The sequence below is a fragment of the Penicillium maclennaniae genome (assembly GCF_028827695.1).
Source record: "Penicillium maclennaniae strain IBT 15551 chromosome Unknown utg000003l:1.0-5670915.0:1.0-5674809.0, whole genome shotgun sequence".
Taxonomy (NCBI): Eukaryota; Fungi; Ascomycota; class Eurotiomycetes; order Eurotiales; family Aspergillaceae; genus Penicillium; species Penicillium maclennaniae.
The window spans coordinates 4,657,686-4,677,473 of NW_026623215.1; the positions used below are offsets into that span (position 1 = coordinate 4,657,686).

The window sequence follows — 19,788 nt, forward strand, 5'->3', positions numbered from 1 at the left end:
TTCAGTCCCAGGGATTCCAACGAGCATGTCAGGCGCCCCCTTCCCTGATAGGGCCCTTGCAAGAAGTAGAGCTCTGCTAGTCATACCATTCGGGCTTTGGAGGCGTGGCAGTTTTGCGAGGTGAGTACTTTCTAGCTTCACTCACGGGCGTGGGAATCGCAGCGGGTGTGGGGGCAGCACTGGTATAGTTTGTTGATTTGCTTTCGGCTATGAGAGACGTCAATGGTAGTATTTGGTCATAGGATGTTGTGCGCATTTGCATGGAGTTTTTTGCTGGGTAAATTAATCTCAATTAAGGCTGTTGGGCTTAAGGCGGGGAAAATCACTCCTCAGCTGCTAAGCTCGGAAAACTGGCCCCATGAGATCGGTCAATTGACTCGAGAAAAATACCACCTAGTGGTCAGAAAGTCGCAGTGCAAAAATCATGTGCTTTTGTAGTCCAGATTTGCAGTCTGAGGGACTTGTTTCTTCTCCATCAGCTTGGTCCTTTGAAGGTCCATGGCAAGTGCAGCGTTTTGGCTTTTTGAGAGCCGCAATCCTGACTGGGACTTTCTTCTCTCTTCAGCTCACAATTGAGAATTAACGCCTAAAGCCAAGCTCCCTTCGACCGAAGAGCACGAGAAATGAATGATGTTCAAGAGCTTGCCTTCTCTCTCACTGGACGAATGGGATTGCTGGCTATTTCTTGGTGAATGCTATTTTCCCGGCGCGGGGTTGAGAGAGGATGGCTAAATACTCAACGTGTGTTTTGCCAGGATCCCTTTTTAAAGCAGACGAGGAGCATGATAAGAATGCTTAATTCTGTATATCAGGGAGGCTCTCAGGATGTTTCCCATGACCGTCGGAGCTGCTGTTTGTTTAGCAACTACCGTATTCGCCGTTGCAAGCCCAGCTTCATTAGACTCGGATGTGTCAATTCTCATCCACAATGACTTACAAGGTGAGGAGAAGACGCCAGACTTTTCCCAGACATCGGTCTCGGTAATTGATGTCGCATGACATAGAAACTTCGAGTCCCTGGTCCAAATCAGGCGTTATCGTCCTGGGTGAAATGCCCCTACTGAAAGCCACCGAGGCCTGCCAAAGTCTCGGCGAGAGCCTATGGACAAGTCATTCTAAAGTCTCAACCATCCAGAGTGGCTTGGATTATCTCGTCTTCGAGCACAAAGTCAGTCGCAGTCAGCAATATTGGATTGCCCCTATTCGCGGTGTGCCGTCCACTGTCAACGCAAATGGGGAGATTAGAGAGTCCTCTCCAAGCAAGCACTTGCCAGTGCTCTGTACTCAAAGTGCACCATACTCTACTGCTGACACAAAAGATACGAACTCGACGTGGCAAATCAATATTCAGTCAAATAATGAGCACATCACCGGGTAAGTAAGATTGGGATCTCGGCATGCGAATTTAGCTAACAGAACTAGATTTCGGGACCGCTTCAGCTTTAGATTCTTTGGACTCCGATACGCTCCACCTGCAAAGCGATGGACTTATTCTCACGTATACGAAGGACAAGGGAGAAGAGCATCTGCTTTAGACTACGGATCGTCATGCGCTCAGGGTTCAACTGGCTCAGAAGATTGCTTCTTCTTGAATGTCTGGACACCATATCTTCCAGGTCCTAAAATTGGTCAGAAAAATCTCAAACCGGTAATGTTTTGGATTCATGGAGGCGCATTCACGAGTGGTATGGGTAGTGACCCCACATTTGATGGAGGGAATCTAGCCTCAAGAGGCGATGTAGTGGTTGTCGCTATCAACTACCGATTGGGCACGTTGGGGTTCCTGGCTCTTGATGACGGACAGACAAAGGGAAATTACGGGCTGGCCGACCAAATCACCGCACTTGAATGGGTTCGTCGAAACATACAAGACTTTGGAGGCGACCCCCATCGCATTACTATCTTTGGACAATCGGCTGGTGCTGGATCCGTGCGAGCACTGCTTGCATCTCCCAAGGCTCGAGGAATGTTTGCTAGTGCGATCATGGAGAGCAATCTAGGAGGTCTTGCTTACGGGACAACTTACTCAAAATACTACACTATCTCGCAAGAGATGGAAGTGGTAGGCAATGCCATTGTGAAAGAGGCAAATTGCTCCAAAGAGATCTCACCGGTAAAGTGTCTCCGAGGCCTTCCTGCAATGACCATCACGGGTCTAAGCGACACAGCACGCTATCTCGTAGTGGATGGGGAGTATCTCCAGTCCTCCGAGCTGGACTTGACCAACCCGGCATCCACCGCGAATGTGCCTCTACTGATCGGTACTACGCGAGATGACGGAGCGGCCATGCTCGGATATCCTACAGCGGGCGACACTCTGAAGACATTTCTGAATGAGTCCGGTCTTCCAATGTCTATCGCCCCGAGCCAGCTGTTCCCAGAACCGTCAGGCTCCAACCACACACTGGACATCTTCAACACCACGGCTCGAGTTGCTACCGATGGCATGTTCCGCTGCATCGACCAGGCAACTGCGTATGCCGGGATCAACAACAGGATTTTCCCAGAGATTTTCTTCTACGAATTTAACCGTACATATCAGATGCCGGGCTGGTCACCGAATCCTCCGCTCTGCAATGCACCAATCACACCCGAGTTCCCAAATGGTGATCCTAGTCAGGAGTACTTCAAATGCCACTCTGGGGAGCTATACTATGTCTTTGGGAATGTCCTGCGCCAGAGTCTTCCATTCAGAGATGAATTTGACCTGCCGTTTGAGCAATATGTGCTTGATTCTTGGGCCAGTTTTGCTCGATCAGCCAATCCAAATCCAGATCAGGGATTTTTGAAGGCAAGAGGGTATGTGAATACCACCAGACAGGTCGAGACGACAGGACCATGGACACCTTTTAGACATGGTGACTACCGGCTTCGACGATTGCAGTGGCCCTCGGAAATGGTGGACTTGGATGAGACAGAGCAGTGCCGGGCCTTGAATTTACCACTTAGCTACTATGACACCTGACTGTGAGAAATGTATCCAATCAGACATAGCTATGGGTGCTCTCCCACTTGAGCCACAGTATATAGCAGATATACTCGTCCCAACTTTTGCAACCGTTGGAATTCATGAACGTCACAAAAGATTCCCACCACCCGGATCAGCTGGCTCCGTATCATCTAGTTGCTTTAGAATTGGCCACGTAAGAATTTTTTGCCAATCGTAGATTTCTTTTTGGCTTTAATCGGTAGAGTTTTAAAAGCTGTGATCTCGCCACAAACCGAGGCATCGGGCTTAGAATGAAGCATATACAATTTCCAGATCAACTAAATGACAAAGTTTGGAGTTTAGTAGGAATCTAGCTCTGATATCTGAAATTGAATGTCCGCCACGGCCACGTCCATGCAGAGTACAACTTACCCAATGCTCTACATGGAACAGTATAGATCCAGCCCAGTCACGTGACTTCCGTATCCGATCTTATCGCTTCCGACAGCCTCCCCGAGCCGGACATTTCTCTTTCGGATCAGTATTGCGGGGTCTAGTTCGGTTTTCTAGCATTTCATCATAGTAAATACCCATATCCGCCTTTGGACTGAGCCGACGGCCGAAATAGGCGGCTATCGACCCGACGGACAGAGTCACTTTTGTTCCCGAGCCTTTTCCCGTGTTATATAGGCTAATGGTGTCCATTTAATCACTCCTCTTCATCTCGGCTCTTTCAGTGTTACTCGCCACTGCCGATCAAAAACTTCAGCCAACAAACCTTCCTGCGGGCAACAAATTAGCCGGAACGGAGGGACGAAGAAGAATTTCTTTCTCCGCATACACGCGTAATCTCCCGCGCGTGCACATAATTGCACATCACACTTATCTCAATTCCATCACGACGGGAAAGACAAGAGACCATGGCGAGCAACAAGGAATTCAGCGGCTCGCGCTACTCACCCGTCCTTGAGACCAGCCGCATTTACTCTGATCTGTGTGATCAATCGGATCGCCTTGGCCTGCCCTCTCCGGTCCTGGCCAATAAAGATCGGGTTTCCTTTTCCACCAGCCATAACGAAATATACTTCCCGATCCCGTTCAAAGAGACGGAGACTTTGGCAGCGCTCAAGGGTATCGAGGGCTCTGTAGCTGCTGCTATTGCGGACCTGCGTTTCGGCCAGAATGCGCAGCCACGCGGTGTCCAGGTCAGTCTCGAAGGTGCCACGGCCTTTGGATGTCAGGCCTACATGGCCAAGCTGGACGGACTGTCGAAGCTGGATCCCAACGTGAAGTCTAAACTGAAGGGTATGCTATGGTGATACGTACTGTTGAGTGAGAGATACTAATACTCGAAAAGACACGGATCTGCTGGCTGCTCAATCAAATGGCTATCGACGCATGTCGGCCAACTTATACAAGACGAAGAACCCTGGAGAATTCTATCACATTCACGGCTCCTTGGAGGCCACAACAACCTTGAACATGATCGGCCTGGAGGGCCACCGCCCTGATTTGACGGACTATGAGGACATCATCAAGGTGATTGAGGGTCAGGTGCAAAAGTATTCCGTTTCTGAGCTGGAGGTGATGAACAAGGAGAGACGCCAAGCCGGTGTCCCGGCGCTGAAGCACGACGACTTCATTAAGACCCCTCATGTATGTTTCTGTGTTCCTCGTGCAGACGGCATCAGATCACTTACAGCGACTCTAGGGCAAAGTCAACGTGCAAGAGCCTGCATGGAAGGTCACTCAACTCCAGGGCAACTTGCCCCCAACTCCATTCCCCGCCAACCGTAGCGGCAGCAAGAAGATCCTCGAAGGTGTCAAAGTCCTGGAGATGTGCCGTATCATTGCCGGTCCCACCGTCACCCGCATTCTGGCCGAGTACGGTGCCGACGTGCTGAAGATCACCAGCCCGAACCTGTCGGACGTACCTTTCTTCCAGGTCGACGGCAACATGGGCAAGCACGCCGCAGATCTCGATCTGAAGACCGCGGCTGGAAAAGCCGAGTTCGAGAAGCTGTTAGCCGACGTGGATGTTATCGTGGACGGATACCGTCCTGGTGCCTTGGAGAAGCTCGGATACGGGCCCCAGGCCATGGCTGCCATGGCTGAGAAGCGGGGAAAAGGCATCGTCTACGTGAACGAGAACTGTTTCGGCTATGAGGGCGAATGGGCTGATCGTGCTGGTTGGCAACAGATCGCAGACTGTGTAGGTTTCCCCAAGCTAATTCCCCGGCCCGATGCGTCTCCATAGCTAACCTGAAAATCAGGTCACTGGTATTGCCTGGGCCCAAGGTCAATTCATGGGTCTTTCCACACCAGTCGTTCCCCCATTCCCCATCTCCGACTACGGCACAGGCTGCATGGGCGCCATCGCCGCCCTGTCTGGTCTATACCACCGAGCAAAGTCCGGCGGCTCGTACCACGGCAAAGCCTCCCTTATGCACTACGATCTCCTCCTCTTCGCAATGGGCCAGTATTCCGCCGAGGTGCAAGAAGAACTACGCGCGTCGCAGCCGCCCGAGTTCTTCAAGTTGCGTCACTGCGACAGTGTCGATCGTATCTCATCGACCGTGCTCAAGGGCATGCACCAGCGATTCCCGCATCTGTATGCGGCTGCTGGGGAGCAGCGCGAGGGTCGCCAGCCGTTGGTAGAGAAGTGGTTCTCACGTGCTTACAATGCGGACATTGAGGTTGTAAAGCCAGTTGCTGCTATTGAAGGTGTTGACAACCAGTTCGTCAGGGCTAGCCGGCCTAATGGAGCCGATCGGGCTTCATGGGAGGATTTCAAGATCAATGGCGAGGGCGAGGGTGATGTGAAGAAGTGTTGATTGTCTCCAGTACGGAACCTTTACATTGTACATAGACAGCATCTTCCGTGGAATTCGGAAGCCCTCGTCAACGAGTTCATGAAATACGAAACAAGTTAGCTCAGCGAGAACCTTGGGCGACACAATCAAGAGCCATGTAGCCGAAGATACCTCGGCAAGCTTTACAATTTCATTGACTTCGATTTCATCGGTGGACATTTGACGTCGGCATCTGCGACCGTCGGAAGCCGCGGAGGGACATTGATCTCCGATCTGGAGTGAAATCGGATGTTGCACTTGAATGTCTTCACACCAATGTAGAGCGTCACACAAGGATATAGTAAAGAGAATGAGACGGTCAGTCAAATAAAAGGAACGTAGCAGTCAGTCGAAAAGTCCTCAAAGCGCAAGGTTGATCAGATCGGATACGGACCAGAACCATCGGTCCGACGGCCCCTCAATGATGAAATCGACGTGGATTACATATCAAACTAATTCTCCCAATTCTTAGTCTACAGATAATCTTTTCCTCTACAAACATTCTTGACATTTACAGTAACACCATGTCTTACCAAATTGCCTACGACAAAGCCCGCGCGCCAGCCCGTGGCGCCGCCATCGTCGCGTTCATGGAGGACTTCTACCGCACCAGCGACACCGAGTCCCTGCACGAGAAATACGTCCAGAGCTTCACCGAAGACGCGACGCTAATTATGGGACCGAAGGAAGCCAAGGGCGCCAGTGGTATGTTCGACTTTTCGCAGCACTCTACATGGCCGTGTAATCGCAGCTATCTCCTAGTTCCCCCGCGCTGGAGCTCCGAAGACATGATATTAACACGAATTGGTAGAGATCTTGCCTCTCCGACACGGACTTTGGGCACACGTTGCATCGCGGAAGCACACCCCACAGCGCATCTTTTTCAGCGGTGATGACGAGATCATGCTCTACGGGGGAGTCAACTATAGACTCAAGGCGAACCCGGAGAACGATGTGTATGTGCCTTGGGCTGGACGAGTGGTATTTGAGCCGGCGAAGGAGGGCGAGGCAGTGAAGATGCAATTCTATCAGGTATATCTGGTTAGTACACCATTCCATCTTCTGTTTTTATCTATTCGGGCCTTGTGTGAGGGGCTAAGCTAACTTGATGTAGGATCCCTCGGCGCAGTCGGGTAAGAAATAAGAGGTGCAAACATTATGATAAAGATTTCCATAGCTCTGACTACTGAACACGATCGCGTCATCTGTGTCTGAGACTTTTCCCAATTACAATCCAAAATTAGCCCAGCGATATGCCGAGTTTCGTCTATCCTATTCGAAAGGTTATATCATACTATCATTGACTACCGTAGTAGCATCGTACATGTTGGAAGCCTGGACATGCTACGTGTGGTATGACTATCTGGTTCAACCACGCTGTAGACCTGGACCCGAGCATGCAAATAATGAAAACTATTAAACTTGGTGGCTGCATGAAGAGTGGACAGGAGTTGAGATGTGCGGACTTTTTCAAGGTGGAGCGCAAGATCCTCTCACCTCACGAGCTAAGCACAAATCGACTATCTCGAGATCTATGTAAGAACCTGATTCTTCCATGGGACTTGGACGACAAAACTCTAGGAACCGAGTTTCCGGTCTCACATCCCCATCGCCTGGGATCGAGATGGCATTCCCACAGATGGCGACCATATTCCAAATTGTCTGAAGAGACGACGTTGAATCCACTAGAAATAGATCTGGGAACAGCAACTTTGGTGACAAGATGGAGGTAGGCCCGATCTGGGACTGGCAAATACGGGAAACGATCGCGTCAAGCACACCATGGCAAAGATACGTAGAGCATTAGGGATTGGAGGCACGGAGAATCTGACCATCACAGTGGGAAGTGGTATTATGGCTTTTTTTTTTTTTTTTTTTGAAACAGAATCTATCCTTTGATGGGGATGTTTGAGGTGATAGGGTTCAGGATAGATCAACTAGACCAGAATGCATACAGACATTCATGCTGAAGGAGAAACAGGGGCACTACACCTAGCATCAAGAGGTCGACACTTCTCGGGATGCAATGGAAGTATAGAGCGGGCCTACAACTCCAACCTACGTGCTTACGCAATCGCGCAGCTGAAACTACACACAGATGAACAGTTTTAACGTGTTTAGTCAGACATGCTCTTTATTTCCAGGAGACCGCGAGAGAAAAACAGGAACGAAGACGCCGTGGGGTGGGTCGGGTCAAAGAGGAGGAGATCAAAATGTTAAGGAAATAAGAAACATCCCCCGGACAGCATTACCCAGCTCAGAACAAGGGAAAGCCGGGATGCCTGTCTCGTCCTCTTTCTCTCGCTCTCGCTCTCGGGAATGCCTCCTCATGCACACTTCCGCGTCTCTCCGCTAGCCCCGTCTGGTCGTCAGGATAAAGGGAAAAATAATAAGATGAACAAACGTAAAAAATCGCCGGGACCGAGCTCCGATTTTTTTTTTTAGGTATCAATCATTCCACCTGCTAGTCTCTCAACGAAACCGAGCAAACCAAAACGACCTTCGAATTCTGCCCTAGGCGACACGTTTACTCATCATCAGACTCCTCCTCATCGTCGACAGTGGTCTTGGCGATACGGTCCAAGTCACGCTGGCCGCTCTGGGTGATGCGGCGGCCACCCTTGTCCTCATCGATCTCGAGGACACCGATCTTCTCAAGAGCCTGCATGGCCTTGCGGTCAACGGAGCCGGAGGCGTCAACGTGGTGGGCGGGGCGGGCACCACGGTTCTTGGTGGAGCCGTGGACCTTGCGAAGGCGGCCAACACCGACGGTCTTGCGCATGTAGATGTGGCGGGCGACGGCGGCAGCGCGGACGTAGAACCTTGGGAAGGTGTTAGGTTTACTGGGACATTCGAGGTCGGTTTTCGGAAGTGTGCTTACCAGTCCTGGTCCTGGGGAGGGAGCTCGTTGGAGGCAGAGGTCTTGACAGTGTCGACCCAGCCGGGAATGGGGAGCTTACCCTGACGCTTCAGGAAAGCAGAGTAGGCAGCAATGAACTTCTGCGCCTGTAGGTTAGAAGATTGTTAGCGTTGTTGATCGGAAGGAATTGCATGGCCAGTCAGGGTGCAAATTTGCGGATCGTGTCAGGTTCGTTTCTGAGGCAGTTCCATCTGGCGTCGCGGAGCAGATTTTTTTTCACATGAAAATGCTTTCACTGCTTCACCAGAGGATTCGAAATGACAGAAAACTCCATCAAGTCTGAACCGAGCAGATCACACATGCTCCCACCGTCAATCCTCCCCGACAAGACCAGTATCATTCTTGCAGGCTGAATTTCCAGTGCAGATCACTGCTCGCAGTATCCAAAGCACTGCAGAAATGTGTCTGCCAATGCAAAGCCCCAGAAACGAATCCCTTCACGATATCCACAAAAGTCACACACCGCGACCAGGCGGCCTGGCTCAGTCGGCGAGAATCGAAGGACACTTACGTCCACATCGCGAACGGTAACACCACCCATATTGGCGACTGAGGGCTCGAAAGGGCGTAGGGGATGAGAGAGGTCGGAAGTCGGAGTGGAGGGTCGAAGTCGAAGTCCAAAATTTCGAGACACACAAACTCGCCCCCGTTTGGTTGCCTTGGGCCTGTGTGTGGTTCGCTTAGCCTGTTCGGGTTAGCCGTACCCTAAGGTTGCCTGAGGCAGGATCACGTGGCTACCCGACTGGTTTAGAGCCTGGCACCTAAGGCATCAGTATATTCAGGCATCAAGGCAGATTTGACCATGTCCTCAATCGGCCCGAAATCCATACGCCACCTGTTCGCCCAAAGTATCATCGAGGGATCTCTGAAATTTTGATGACCTGGATTCCTGAACCCTGAAACAGTCTTGGAATTTCCTTGTCTACACGGTCTATCCATTCAATCTATGGGCACGATCAACCAACCACATCGTAGCTAGCCTGTTGCACCCAGGCAGTTGAAGAATCAGTGACAATCTATTGATCTAGAGCAGGATTCTAGTCCTTCCGGAAAGGGCTACGAGAAGTTCACATAGAATAGACGACTCATAGCATACACGACCTTCTCGTCGGAAGCTACATTAATCTCAGACACTCATCTACACATTGACCCTTTGAAAGAAAATCTTGAACAAAGAAATCTCTAAGCGAAGACGAATGGAATCCCTTTCAATATTCTTAGTTCATATGAACGGACGATAGTACTGGTAGAACTCAGGACCAAGCTAGAATAAAGCCAAATTTTCGAATCTCACATCTGCTGGGACTGCGTGGGTAGGGCATCTTGACGACATGCCGGACATGTAGGGTTGGTAAAAAGCCACCTCAAGATACATTCCCCACAGTACCAATGTTGACAGGGAAGGATCACTAGAACCATACCAATAGTAGGCGACTCGTAACAAATGCCACACTCACCGCCGTTACACTGCTGAAACTCCTCGGGCAGTGGGTCAGTAGTAACTTCCAAAGCCTCGAGATTGTGAAAATTAAACAATGTCGATGTCCGCTCTGCCACCCAAATAACCTCTTCTGGGGTAAGACTAGTGGTTTGCAACTCTTCAGCCGTGATAGAAGAGATCTGGGATTCTAAATCAAGAGGGATGTTTGCTATATGACCAGGGGGAACTAAGTTCCTCTGGCGCAGCTTAATGTGAGAACCTAGAAGTGTCAAGTCAGCAACTGACAAACCGCTATAGCGGCGCTGAAAACTTGGGTTAGATGTGTCGGCTCCGGGGAAAAGACAGTCAATGAGTTCCTGAACTTGCCAAACCTCCTCTGGAATATCTGAGTCCTCGTCGGGCTGTGGCTCACATTTAGATAGGAGGGTGGTAGCAAGCCCTGCGAAAAGAGTGTGAGCGTTCGAACCAAACAATCCTTCGACCACCGCGATGGATCTAAGGATGCCTCGTCGCCGTTCCGTAAGGTCAGCCATTTTGAATGTGGAATGCACCTGGGTGGTGAAAGTAGTAGAGCAAGCTGTATAGACTTGAAACGGATGTCAGCGGTGTTGTTGAGATTGACGGGATGCAGAGTTGGGATGTTCTTGCATATTTATAACCTGGCCCGAAACATAGATTCATGATCGTCGAGTTTGTCTCGTAAGCTTCGAACTTTGGTTATAGCCAAGGAGGATAATGTACTTGGTCTCGTTTCAAGACTGAGACCAAAGTAGGCTCGAGAGATTACTCATGAAAGGGGCAGGACAAACAAAGTGAATCAATGGCAAAGACATCAAGACTATGTAATATTCCTGAGACCCAGCCGAATCGGACGCGGATGACGCCGCGAGAACTGCGATCTAAGAGACTGGATATGTACCTTACGCAGAGTCGACAACAGTCGTGAAAAGACGCTGATCGTGTACAAAAATCTTTTCGGCCTTTGCGTTGGACCGTATGTATGAAGAACAAAGCAGTATCATTCACCCAATGAATGTAGTTTGAAAGATCAATTCATGCAAGAAGAGCAGCCTCCCGTGCTGATACAATTCGTAATATCTCATAATCCTAATAACACATATCTATCGCTGAAGAAGAATAAAGTAATCGTATCTCACAACCTGGAAATAATAATAAGCATAACCAATGCCAAAAGAAAGTCCCTTCTAACCATGAACGCCATAAAAACAAAATTACAGCGTAGGTGCCCTCTTCAAACCTACGCAATAGCGTACAAAAAGAGTATCGATGAAATGTTCATGACGAATACCAGGCGCCCGGCACCGGTTGAACTCATCAATGGCTTCTTGGACACCAAACCCCAGTCGCTCGATCAGGTAGCAGACGATGAGGAACCCAGTACGGTTGTAGCCGTAGTGGCAGTGGACGCCGACCAGCGGACGCGGCTGCGAAGGGTCCTCACGTTTCTCCATCTTCACGTCGATTTCACCTTGGAGACGATCGACTAAGTCGATGAAGTCGCGGGTCTCATCAGGGGTCGGGGGGATCTTAGAAACCGTAGGGTGTTTACAGTAGCGAATGCCGCCTGCTTCCATTGTGGCCGGGTTGTAGACTGGGCATTCGTGGCTGATATCAATCACAGCGTAGATGCGGTCGCGGTACTTCTGAGAGAAGAGTACTGGGTTGTGCTGCTCGTCTACTTCACGAAGCATCTTGAGCGCGGCGAAGGTGTTGGCAATTGGCTCGGAAACTGGGGCCACCTTCTGCCACTTGGCGAGGTTCTTCACGTCCCATTTACCTGAGGTGTTCATGTATTGCAATTGCCACCCTAAGGCCAAACGTTTGTCGATGTGGTGCGAAAGGAAATCTTGGATGATCCCGGCGAGAGTGCGATACGTCGCACGATCGTAGAGGAGTGCGTGGGAAGCAGGCGAGGGCAGAATGGCCGACTTGACCAGTCGCTTCCGGTCAGTGCCGGAAAGATTGACTTCATCGATCTGCTTTTCTTCCTGAGTAGGTTTGATACCATATTTCTCATCGTGAGACAGCAAATTAGACGATGTTGAGATCTGATCACGAACTCGCGAGGCATCAGGAATAACACTACTCCCGTCGGTGGCGATGGTGACAGGGGCCGAAGAGTCACCGAAGAATTTCAGCAATTTTTGGATTTCTACCGGCTTCGTGACTGCGTCGGCCTCGCCTGCTACCAACAATATCGGCATGTTGATCCCAGCCCAGACTTTCTCACCAGGCATGCCGCCAACAGGCTCATTTCCGTTGTAGGTCGGGAAAGACCCCCAGGCCATGCGACGCCAAACCGGAGTTTGACTCTGCTTGTTGAAACGAACTTGAAGGTCTCGCGTTGCGGCATCGGCATTGCTGCCTACCATTCTCATCACGCTAGCGCTCTCTATTCCGCCACGTCGGTCCCACAAACGCCACAGGTCGAAGATCGGACCCGGAATGTGGAGCAGTCTGCGGTACGTCGTGACCTCATGGGCAGACGGTGGATCGGCTCGCGGACAGACGGCGATAAGTCCGCAAATATGCGGTTTCAAACTCTTTCCGATCGACGAAGTCGAGGAGGCAAGCAGAGCCGATAGCGAACAGCCCAAACTGTGACCAATCAAGATCACTTCTTGGCCATTCTCCTGATCACGGTGCCGTTCGATGGCAACAGCCAGAAGTTCAGCCAGCGCCCCCACCGTGTATGCGTCCCACTCGGTCGGCGCAAATTTGGACAAGCCACAGCCCGGTAAATCGATACCGAAGCACGATCCAACATTGGAAAGAGACTTCAGCAAGTGATGGAATTGTGCAAGTGATCCTCCCAAGCCGTGTACGACGACTAGCAAAGGAAGGGGGGTTGGTTTGGTCGGAAGGCGGCTCTGATTCGGGTGTGGGCAGAAGAACGTTCGGATAGCCGGGTAGGTCGCCACAGAGGTGGTGTATGAGTTGTAGGTGGTGTACTTCTTCAGCAGACCTGGGTCCGATTTGAAGGCTGAAAGCTTGTTAGAGTTTTGCGTGTCAGGTCAGGAAGCGCAGGAATCCTACCATCAGCAGTTTGCTGCTGCGACTGCATCGACCACTCCGGAGCTTTCTGCTGAGGATTGGTGGCATGCCGCAGAGAGCCGTTGCTATCATACTCGTCGTCCTCGTAGTCATCATCCGACGAGGAAGTGAGAGTCCTGGTGGACGACTTGGATGTGATGTTGCGGATCGAGAAGCGCGACAATCGAGTCCTATCGGACCGCCTGCGCCTCACGAGGCAAGAAAGAAATCCACAGCCAGCCATTGCAATCGCAAGAGTTGTCAAAAACACAATCTGGCCGCGATTCACAGACTCATCGCGATAAAGGAATTGTAGGTAGTTTGCGACGTCACTCAAAGTCGACCGTTGGGCCGCCACACGCGCTTCGTTGCAGAAGTGCCAGACAGCCGAGAGGCCCGAGCGATCAAGTAATTGGGATGAGAAGACGCCGTAGATTGTTGACAATGAATTAGGAGCACCATCATTCCCCATGGTTGAAGGTGGTTGTTTAAGTACCTTGAGCGAGGCTCAAGGTCCTATTTCCGATCCCTCTAGGGATCTTGACTTCAGGGATCTAGACTTCAGGGTTCTCGTCCAAGACCACGCTATGGCGCGACCGACTCTGTTTGGATGATAGTACACCGTATAGGGGGCGGGACGCCAATGAGAGGATTGAGATCGTCAACGGGGCCGGGAATAGTTGAGTAAGATGTGAGGAAGAAAAAGGAAACTGGGAAAAAAAGGCAATAGACTCGACCAGTGAGAATGTCGGGAGGCTCAGCGTGGAGGAAACAACGTGACTCAACGGGGTTCCACTTGGTTTGACCATGACGCACTTGTCCTTCTACCGTACTTTACTTTGTTCTTTCGCCCCCTTCTTTGCTTCTATCAAGTTACTATTTTTGTGAAACTATAACACTAATGGAAATATGCATCGTAAATTCAAAACAGATCCGTCATGGCTCCATGAGACGCATCACCTACTAGCCGTGCGTATTTAGCCAACACGCCCCGGGTGATCTGCGGCGTCGGTGGCGTCCATTGGCGTCGTCGCGTCTCTAGCTCTTCATCCGACACATCCATCGTCAGTTCGTTGGTCTCTGCGCTGATGGTGATCATGTCTCCATCGCGAACCAGACCGATGGGGCCGCCCACGGCCGCCTCAGGGGTGATGTGGCCCACAATGAAGCCATGACTGGCTCCGGAGTACCGACCATCCGTAATCAAGGCGACGTTGTTCAACTTGGCTCCCATGAGTGCCGCACTCGCCTTGAGCTGTTCCGGCATTCCGGGTCCACCTTTGGGTCCTTCGTAGCGGACAATCAGCACCAGATTCTCCCCACGTGGGATCCGTCCCTCGGTAAGGGCGTCATTGAGCTGGGCCTCCTTCTCGAAACACCGGGCCTTGCCGGTAAATCGTAGTCCTTCCTTGCCTGTAATCTTGGCGACGGCACCGCCAGGGGCCAGGTTCCCGCGCAGAATTTGGATATGACCGGTCGACTTGATTGGATTGTCCAACGTGCGAATGAGATCCTGGTCCTGTGGCAGTGAAGGGTGAGATGCGACGTTCTCGGCCAGTGTCTTACCCGTCACGGTAGGGATGTCCCCGTCAAGGAGACCGGCGGCAATCAGGAGCTTCTGGACGGACGGAATACCTCCGATTTCGTAGAGATCGGCCATATAGTACTTGCCACTAGGGGACAGGTTGGCAATGAAGGGAATCTTGTTGCTCACCCGCTGGAAGTCATCGATCGTCAAGTCCACTCCCGCGGTCCGCGCCATGGCCAAGAAGTGCAGAACACCGTTGGTGCTACCACCCAGGGCCATGGTCATCACCAGCGCGTTCTCAAAGGAGCGCTTGGTGAGCAGATCCCGAGGTCGGATATTCTTTTCCATGCAAACCTTAATGGCCTCCGCAGCACGCACGCACTCTCGCATCTTGGAAGGCGAAGCTGCGGGGGTGGATGAGGACCCGGGCAGAGACAGTCCCATTGATTCAATGGCTGTGGCCATTGTGTTCGCAGTGAACATACCACCACAGGCACCCGCCCCCGGACAAGCGTGCTTCTCGAGGTCGTCCATAATCTCATCCTGCGTCTTGCTAGTATCACCACCATCATCTGGCTGGCGAAGCGTACCATACGCATAAGCACCAGCAGCCTCGAAACAGGTCGAAATGTTTACGGGTTTTCGGAGTTGCTCCGAATACCCAATGCCAATAGTACCGCCGTAGATCATAATAGACGGGCGGTTATGCCGGGCCATACCCATCACGACACCGGGCATGTTTTTGTCACATCCGGGAATAGCAATGCAGGCATCGTGATATTGGGCACAGGTCACAGTCTCAACGCTGTCGGCGATTATTTCACGTGTTTGAAGCGAGAACCGCATACCATCGCTCCCCATTGTGATGGCATCTGAAACACCAATGGTATTGTATTGCCACCCGATCATGTCCAGGTCCGAAACACCTTTCTTGACTGTCTTGGCCAGGTCCATCAAATGCATATTGCATGGGTTGCCCTCCCACCAGACGGATGCAATACCGACATGGGGGCTTTTGGCCATCGCTTCCTTGTCCGGGACGCCAGCGGCGAAAAGCATTGCCTGTAGCATCATCAGCAACATTTAATGCGTAGTTCATCAATTTCCTCATACTCGAGCACCGGGGAAGTCATGCCCTCGGGTGATGGTTGATGAATAGCGATTGAGCGCTAGCGATCCATCGGCGTGTCTGGCATCGGCAGGCAGACAAGGGAAGTTAATGTACTTCGCTTCCCCGGTAGTAACGGATGACTCGGTAGAATCCATGATTGCGTTGAATCGAATAGTTGGGAGGGACAAACACAACCAAATACAATCGCGGGGAAACTGAGCTCGCAGTTGTGACCGACGGTGGACCCCGCGTCGGGAACATCGGGAACCAGTCAAGACTCGCGCATTGCTCAGATCGGAGTCTTTTTCCCGGTTTAGTGGGGGTGCTCAGTATAGCTTCTGATAGCTAGGTATATCCAACTGAATCTACTTTCCAGTATCTGAGCGGGATTCGTCGATCGAGCATCAAGATAAGAAAATATATCACCGAAGAGAAGCCCGAGTGTCGTATTCACTGGACCAAAACGTCATCGACGAGTCAGCGACTTCATGAACTTTGCCCCTTCCCCTCTTATTGCTTTCATCTATCTTTGTCCCTTCTCACCTGTTCGCTGTCTCGAACTCTGAGCTTATCTGAGATACTCTCACTCCTACCAAAATCCATCAACATCACATATATATCCCAACCTATACCACTATCTATACAGCATATGCACCATGACCGACATCGTGGTAGCGCAGATGATCGGAACACTCGGCTGCGGCTACGCAGCTGGTAAGTACAGCTCAACGACATATCTCCAGTACAAAGAGCTAATAAAAAAAAACAGGAGGCATGATGGGTCTCTCCTTAGTAACGATGCCAACCCTCGGAATGGCAGCACGGCATCCATCGGCAACAGGCACGCGCCAGACCCCAGGGACCCCGATCGCACACCTCTCTCACCAATGGAACAATGCCTACGATCGCGGAATACGCCTTTACCCCACGACCGCAGTCATTTCTTCGTTGGCGAATTGCTACTTGGCATGGGCTCTGCGGAATGCTCCTGGCCCAACTGCCGTCAACTGTAGTTGGAGCAGTCTCTATATCACAGCTGCGGTTACTACGATGGGAATCGTTCCTTGGACTTTCATTGTGATGTGGCCCATCAACATGAAGCTGAAAGCGCATGCTGCGCGGGATGATGCAGCGGTGGCGGATGGGATGGAGGAGATGGTGGTTAGTGATCAGGAGAAGGCAAAAAGGGCGAGGGACGATGAAGATGTTCCTGCTTTGCTGAAGAAATGGGGGGAGTTGAACTTTTATCGGTCTCTGTTTACTGTGGCTGGGGCGCTGATTGGGTTTTGTGGGGTTGTTTGGATGAAATAAAGCACATGCTTGGGTGGGTTTGACTTGGAATGATTTATGCTGCTATGTACAGAATGACTCCAAATTGAGTGGGTATCGTGATAATTTAAATCTCTAATGGACCAGAAATGGATGCCTGCAGGAATATCGGTGATGAAGGGTAACGAGATGAGAAAGCCGATACTTTTCAGAGCAGGAGGCGTTCACGTATGCTCGGATTGGTTCTCAGAGTGGTAGCCGGAATCCTCTTCTGTCGCAGTTTCATCTGAAGATTGCTTCTCCTCGCTGGACCATTGGTTTGAATGCTGTAAGGCTTCGTCGGCGGAGATTTCCTCTAGAGGGCTCGAATTCTCCTTGATTCGGTCTGTTTGAGTGGGCTCGTCCCCTTCTTCGTCCATGGCAAACCCGACAATCTTGCCCGTGCCGGGCAGCGACCTCGCTTCTTCCAGCACGTCGCCATTCCACGGTTGACACTTCTTGACAATCTCACCACATCGGAGACAGACCCAGCCCTGGCCTTCTTCGGCCTCCACTTTCTGCACAATGCAGACAAAGCAATAGATACACCCGCATGGAATGGTCTCATAGGGATTCGTGATGTCTGTTTGTGCCGAGCCCGAGATACCACCCGACGCCGACGCTGCGATGACATCGCTTTCTGTCGCCGCTGCGGGATTCTGATCGCGATAACAGATGGCGCAAGTCCGTTCCGGGAGGAAAGCAAGCTCTCCTTGCTTCTCCGTAGCCTCTTCTTCGTTCCCACCAGACTTAAGGGCATGAACGGCCTTCCGCCAGGCGCGAGATATCCAGCGTTTCCAGCGACCAATTCCAACAAGAGGAAGCAAGAACAGGAGGAATTCGGTAAACGCATGCCAGACCAGTTGTCGATTCAAATATTCAAAAGAGACCTCTCGACTGGCTTGGGCAGAGGGTGGTGTGAGGCGAATACGGAGAAGTCGATCAACTAACGTTCGGTAGCGACCATTGACCAAGAATACGAGGAACGAAACGAAGGCGGCAATCGAGTGCGACGTGGAGATGAAGTCTGTCAAGCGGGACAGCATGCGAATATCCTGCGACGGCTTCGGATGGATGTTAGAGTTGAATCAATCTTCAAGATAGCAAATGACCAACCTCTTCGTAGCCACCTTCCTGCCCAATCAACCAACTCTCCCATTTATCCCACGCATATCGACCACCCACGGTCAGCAGGCCATATGCGGACTTCTGCCATTTCGTTGGAGCCGAATGCACAGGTCCCTTGCTGCGGCTATCAGTGTATCGGAGACCCTGCAGCGCCGCTCCATATGACGCATTATGATCCCATATGGAGAGTTTGAAGAGGATGGCGCGAAGCGCCAATAGAATCTCATGTGACCAGTCTTCCCTCATTTGAGGCTACTGATCGGTTAGCATATGTCAATGGCGAATCAAGTATCTCCAGCAGTGCGTACTCCAAAATATTTGAGAGCATCCCCAACCTGACCCTTCATCAGGCCTAGCAGCTCCTCATCCAGCAGCTCGGCGTCCACCTGACCAACCCGAAATGCCGGGCGCGTACCATCCCGACCTTTGATAGAATTCCATGTCATCCATCCCGCTCCTGGTAGTCGATTGAGCGGATACGGAAGGCGTTCAACGGTAGCAGAGTTGATTGGCGATGTCCGCTGTTGTTCGGCCAAGCGGGCACGCGCTTCTGCCTGACGAAGACGCCGGCGCTCGAGAACCCGCTCTTGTGCAGCGGCGAAGTTTGTCGAGCTCATCGTATGATCATCGTGCGGTGACTGGATAGGAAGAAAGAAGATGAAGGAATGCGGAGGACGGTGACGGGAAACGGTCAGGGCGTCGGTTCCCCAGACGCGGAGCCGAGGTTAGTCCCACGTGACTGCCCCATTTGAAGAAATCGATGAAGTCCTCAAATTAAGCAGGGTTCGTGAACTTCATGCGTGAAATTTCCATCGACAGGCTACCGTCCGGGGACGGGGAGTAGGAGCATCAGAACTCTAGACGAACCAAAGCGGCGTGACAATGTACGACAGAAAACTAACTCGGCCGGATTATGCCTCAAGGTTCTCACGGATCTCTAGATCGCTTTTAGTGGGAATTACTTGATTTGACACACATTCTTTGCTGTGTCACTAGTCCTCGCATGATATCGACTAGAACCCCTCAATTTGGTTTGGTATCACGCTAAATGTGAGAGTCGGACCATAAGAAGTCTCCGTGGTGTGCAATCTATAGTGGCGATGGTCCACTCGCAAGGAGCGTCAGATTCCCTAACCACGCAGCCAGTGGTAGTCAAATGAATGGGCATACGCTTGCATTCATTGGACAATGGGACAAATTCAGAATGAGGTACCCGTAAGGCTCGAGCGGATTGGAAGCATATACTCCACGGGTTGATATCGGCTGTTTCCGCAGACTCCACCTCGCTTGGCCATGTTACCCGAATGAACCCTTCTAGATCCTGGAGCAAGGTGACTTTTTCCATGAACCTGGGGCTATACATCCTGAAGCCCCAGCCATAAGAAGCCAAGATCCGCACACGTGCCTGGCGCAACCAAGCTGCCGTCCAAACGCCTTGATGGGAATTGGAAGTTAGTAATCCTCTTGGCATCGGATGTGCCCCGGCGTGGCAGGGGAACCCGGCCAATCATATAGGT

At 51.4% G+C, this 19,788-nt stretch overlaps 9 protein-coding genes across 9 annotated transcripts; 4 read left to right on the plus strand and 5 right to left on the minus strand.

Annotated features, from left to right (window-relative positions):
- Positions 1–825: 825 nt before the first annotated feature.
- On the plus strand, positions 826–2,965 carry N7477_003866 (Carboxylesterase type B; the record flags this gene model as incomplete). Its single annotated transcript, XM_056965529.1, has 3 exons — positions 826–940; positions 1,005–1,374; positions 1,423–2,965. 3 exons carry the CDS (start codon positions 826–828, stop codon positions 2,963–2,965), a joined length of 2,028 nt encoding a protein of 675 aa, XP_056825482.1.
- An 884-nt stretch (positions 2,966–3,849) lies between these two features.
- On the plus strand, positions 3,850–5,763 carry N7477_003867 (CAIB/BAIF family enzyme; the record flags this gene model as incomplete). Its single annotated transcript, XM_056965530.1, has 4 exons — positions 3,850–4,234; positions 4,287–4,585; positions 4,641–5,141; positions 5,203–5,763. 4 exons carry the CDS (start codon positions 3,850–3,852, stop codon positions 5,761–5,763), a joined length of 1,746 nt encoding a protein of 581 aa, XP_056825483.1.
- Positions 5,764–6,305: 542 nt separating this feature from the next.
- Positions 6,306–6,996, plus strand: N7477_003868 (uncharacterized protein; the record flags this gene model as incomplete). Its single annotated transcript, XM_056965531.1, has 4 exons — positions 6,306–6,486; positions 6,593–6,822; positions 6,896–6,914; positions 6,959–6,996. The coding sequence occupies 4 exons, from the start codon at positions 6,306–6,308 to the stop codon at positions 6,994–6,996; spliced, it is 468 nt and encodes a 155-aa protein (XP_056825484.1).
- A 1,312-nt stretch (positions 6,997–8,308) lies between these two features.
- N7477_003869 (40S ribosomal protein eS19) lies at positions 8,309–9,242 on the minus strand (the record flags this gene model as incomplete). Its single annotated transcript, XM_056965532.1, has 3 exons — positions 8,309–8,603; positions 8,663–8,787; positions 9,213–9,242. 3 exons carry the CDS (start codon positions 9,240–9,242, stop codon positions 8,309–8,311), a joined length of 450 nt encoding a protein of 149 aa, XP_056825485.1.
- Positions 9,243–9,991: 749 nt separating this feature from the next.
- Positions 9,992–10,675, minus strand: N7477_003870 (RING finger protein; the record flags this gene model as incomplete). The annotated part of the gene is made up of 2 exons (XM_056965533.1): positions 9,992–10,329; positions 10,432–10,675. The coding sequence occupies 2 exons, from the start codon at positions 10,673–10,675 to the stop codon at positions 9,992–9,994; spliced, it is 582 nt and encodes a 193-aa protein (XP_056825486.1).
- A 699-nt stretch (positions 10,676–11,374) lies between these two features.
- N7477_003871 (uncharacterized protein) lies at positions 11,375–13,668 on the minus strand (the record flags this gene model as incomplete). Its single annotated transcript, XM_056965534.1, has 2 exons — positions 11,375–13,146; positions 13,200–13,668. The coding sequence occupies 2 exons, from the start codon at positions 13,666–13,668 to the stop codon at positions 11,375–11,377; spliced, it is 2,241 nt and encodes a 746-aa protein (XP_056825487.1).
- A 450-nt stretch (positions 13,669–14,118) lies between these two features.
- ilv3B (putative mitochondrial dihydroxy acid dehydratase) lies at positions 14,119–15,990 on the minus strand (the record flags this gene model as incomplete). Its single annotated transcript, XM_056965535.1, has 2 exons — positions 14,119–15,786; positions 15,838–15,990. The coding sequence occupies 2 exons, from the start codon at positions 15,988–15,990 to the stop codon at positions 14,119–14,121; spliced, it is 1,821 nt and encodes a 606-aa protein (XP_056825488.1).
- A 501-nt stretch (positions 15,991–16,491) lies between these two features.
- N7477_003873 (anthrone oxygenase family protein) lies at positions 16,492–17,146 on the plus strand (the record flags this gene model as incomplete). The annotated part of the gene is made up of 2 exons (XM_056965536.1): positions 16,492–16,549; positions 16,605–17,146. 2 exons carry the CDS (start codon positions 16,492–16,494, stop codon positions 17,144–17,146), a joined length of 600 nt encoding a protein of 199 aa, XP_056825489.1.
- Positions 17,147–17,328: 182 nt separating this feature from the next.
- Positions 17,329–18,888, minus strand: N7477_003874 (pex2/pex10/pex12 family protein; the record flags this gene model as incomplete). The annotated part of the gene is made up of 3 exons (XM_056965537.1): positions 17,329–18,207; positions 18,260–18,523; positions 18,580–18,888. The coding sequence occupies 3 exons, from the start codon at positions 18,886–18,888 to the stop codon at positions 17,329–17,331; spliced, it is 1,452 nt and encodes a 483-aa protein (XP_056825490.1).
- Between the last annotated feature and the right edge of the window lie 900 nt (positions 18,889–19,788).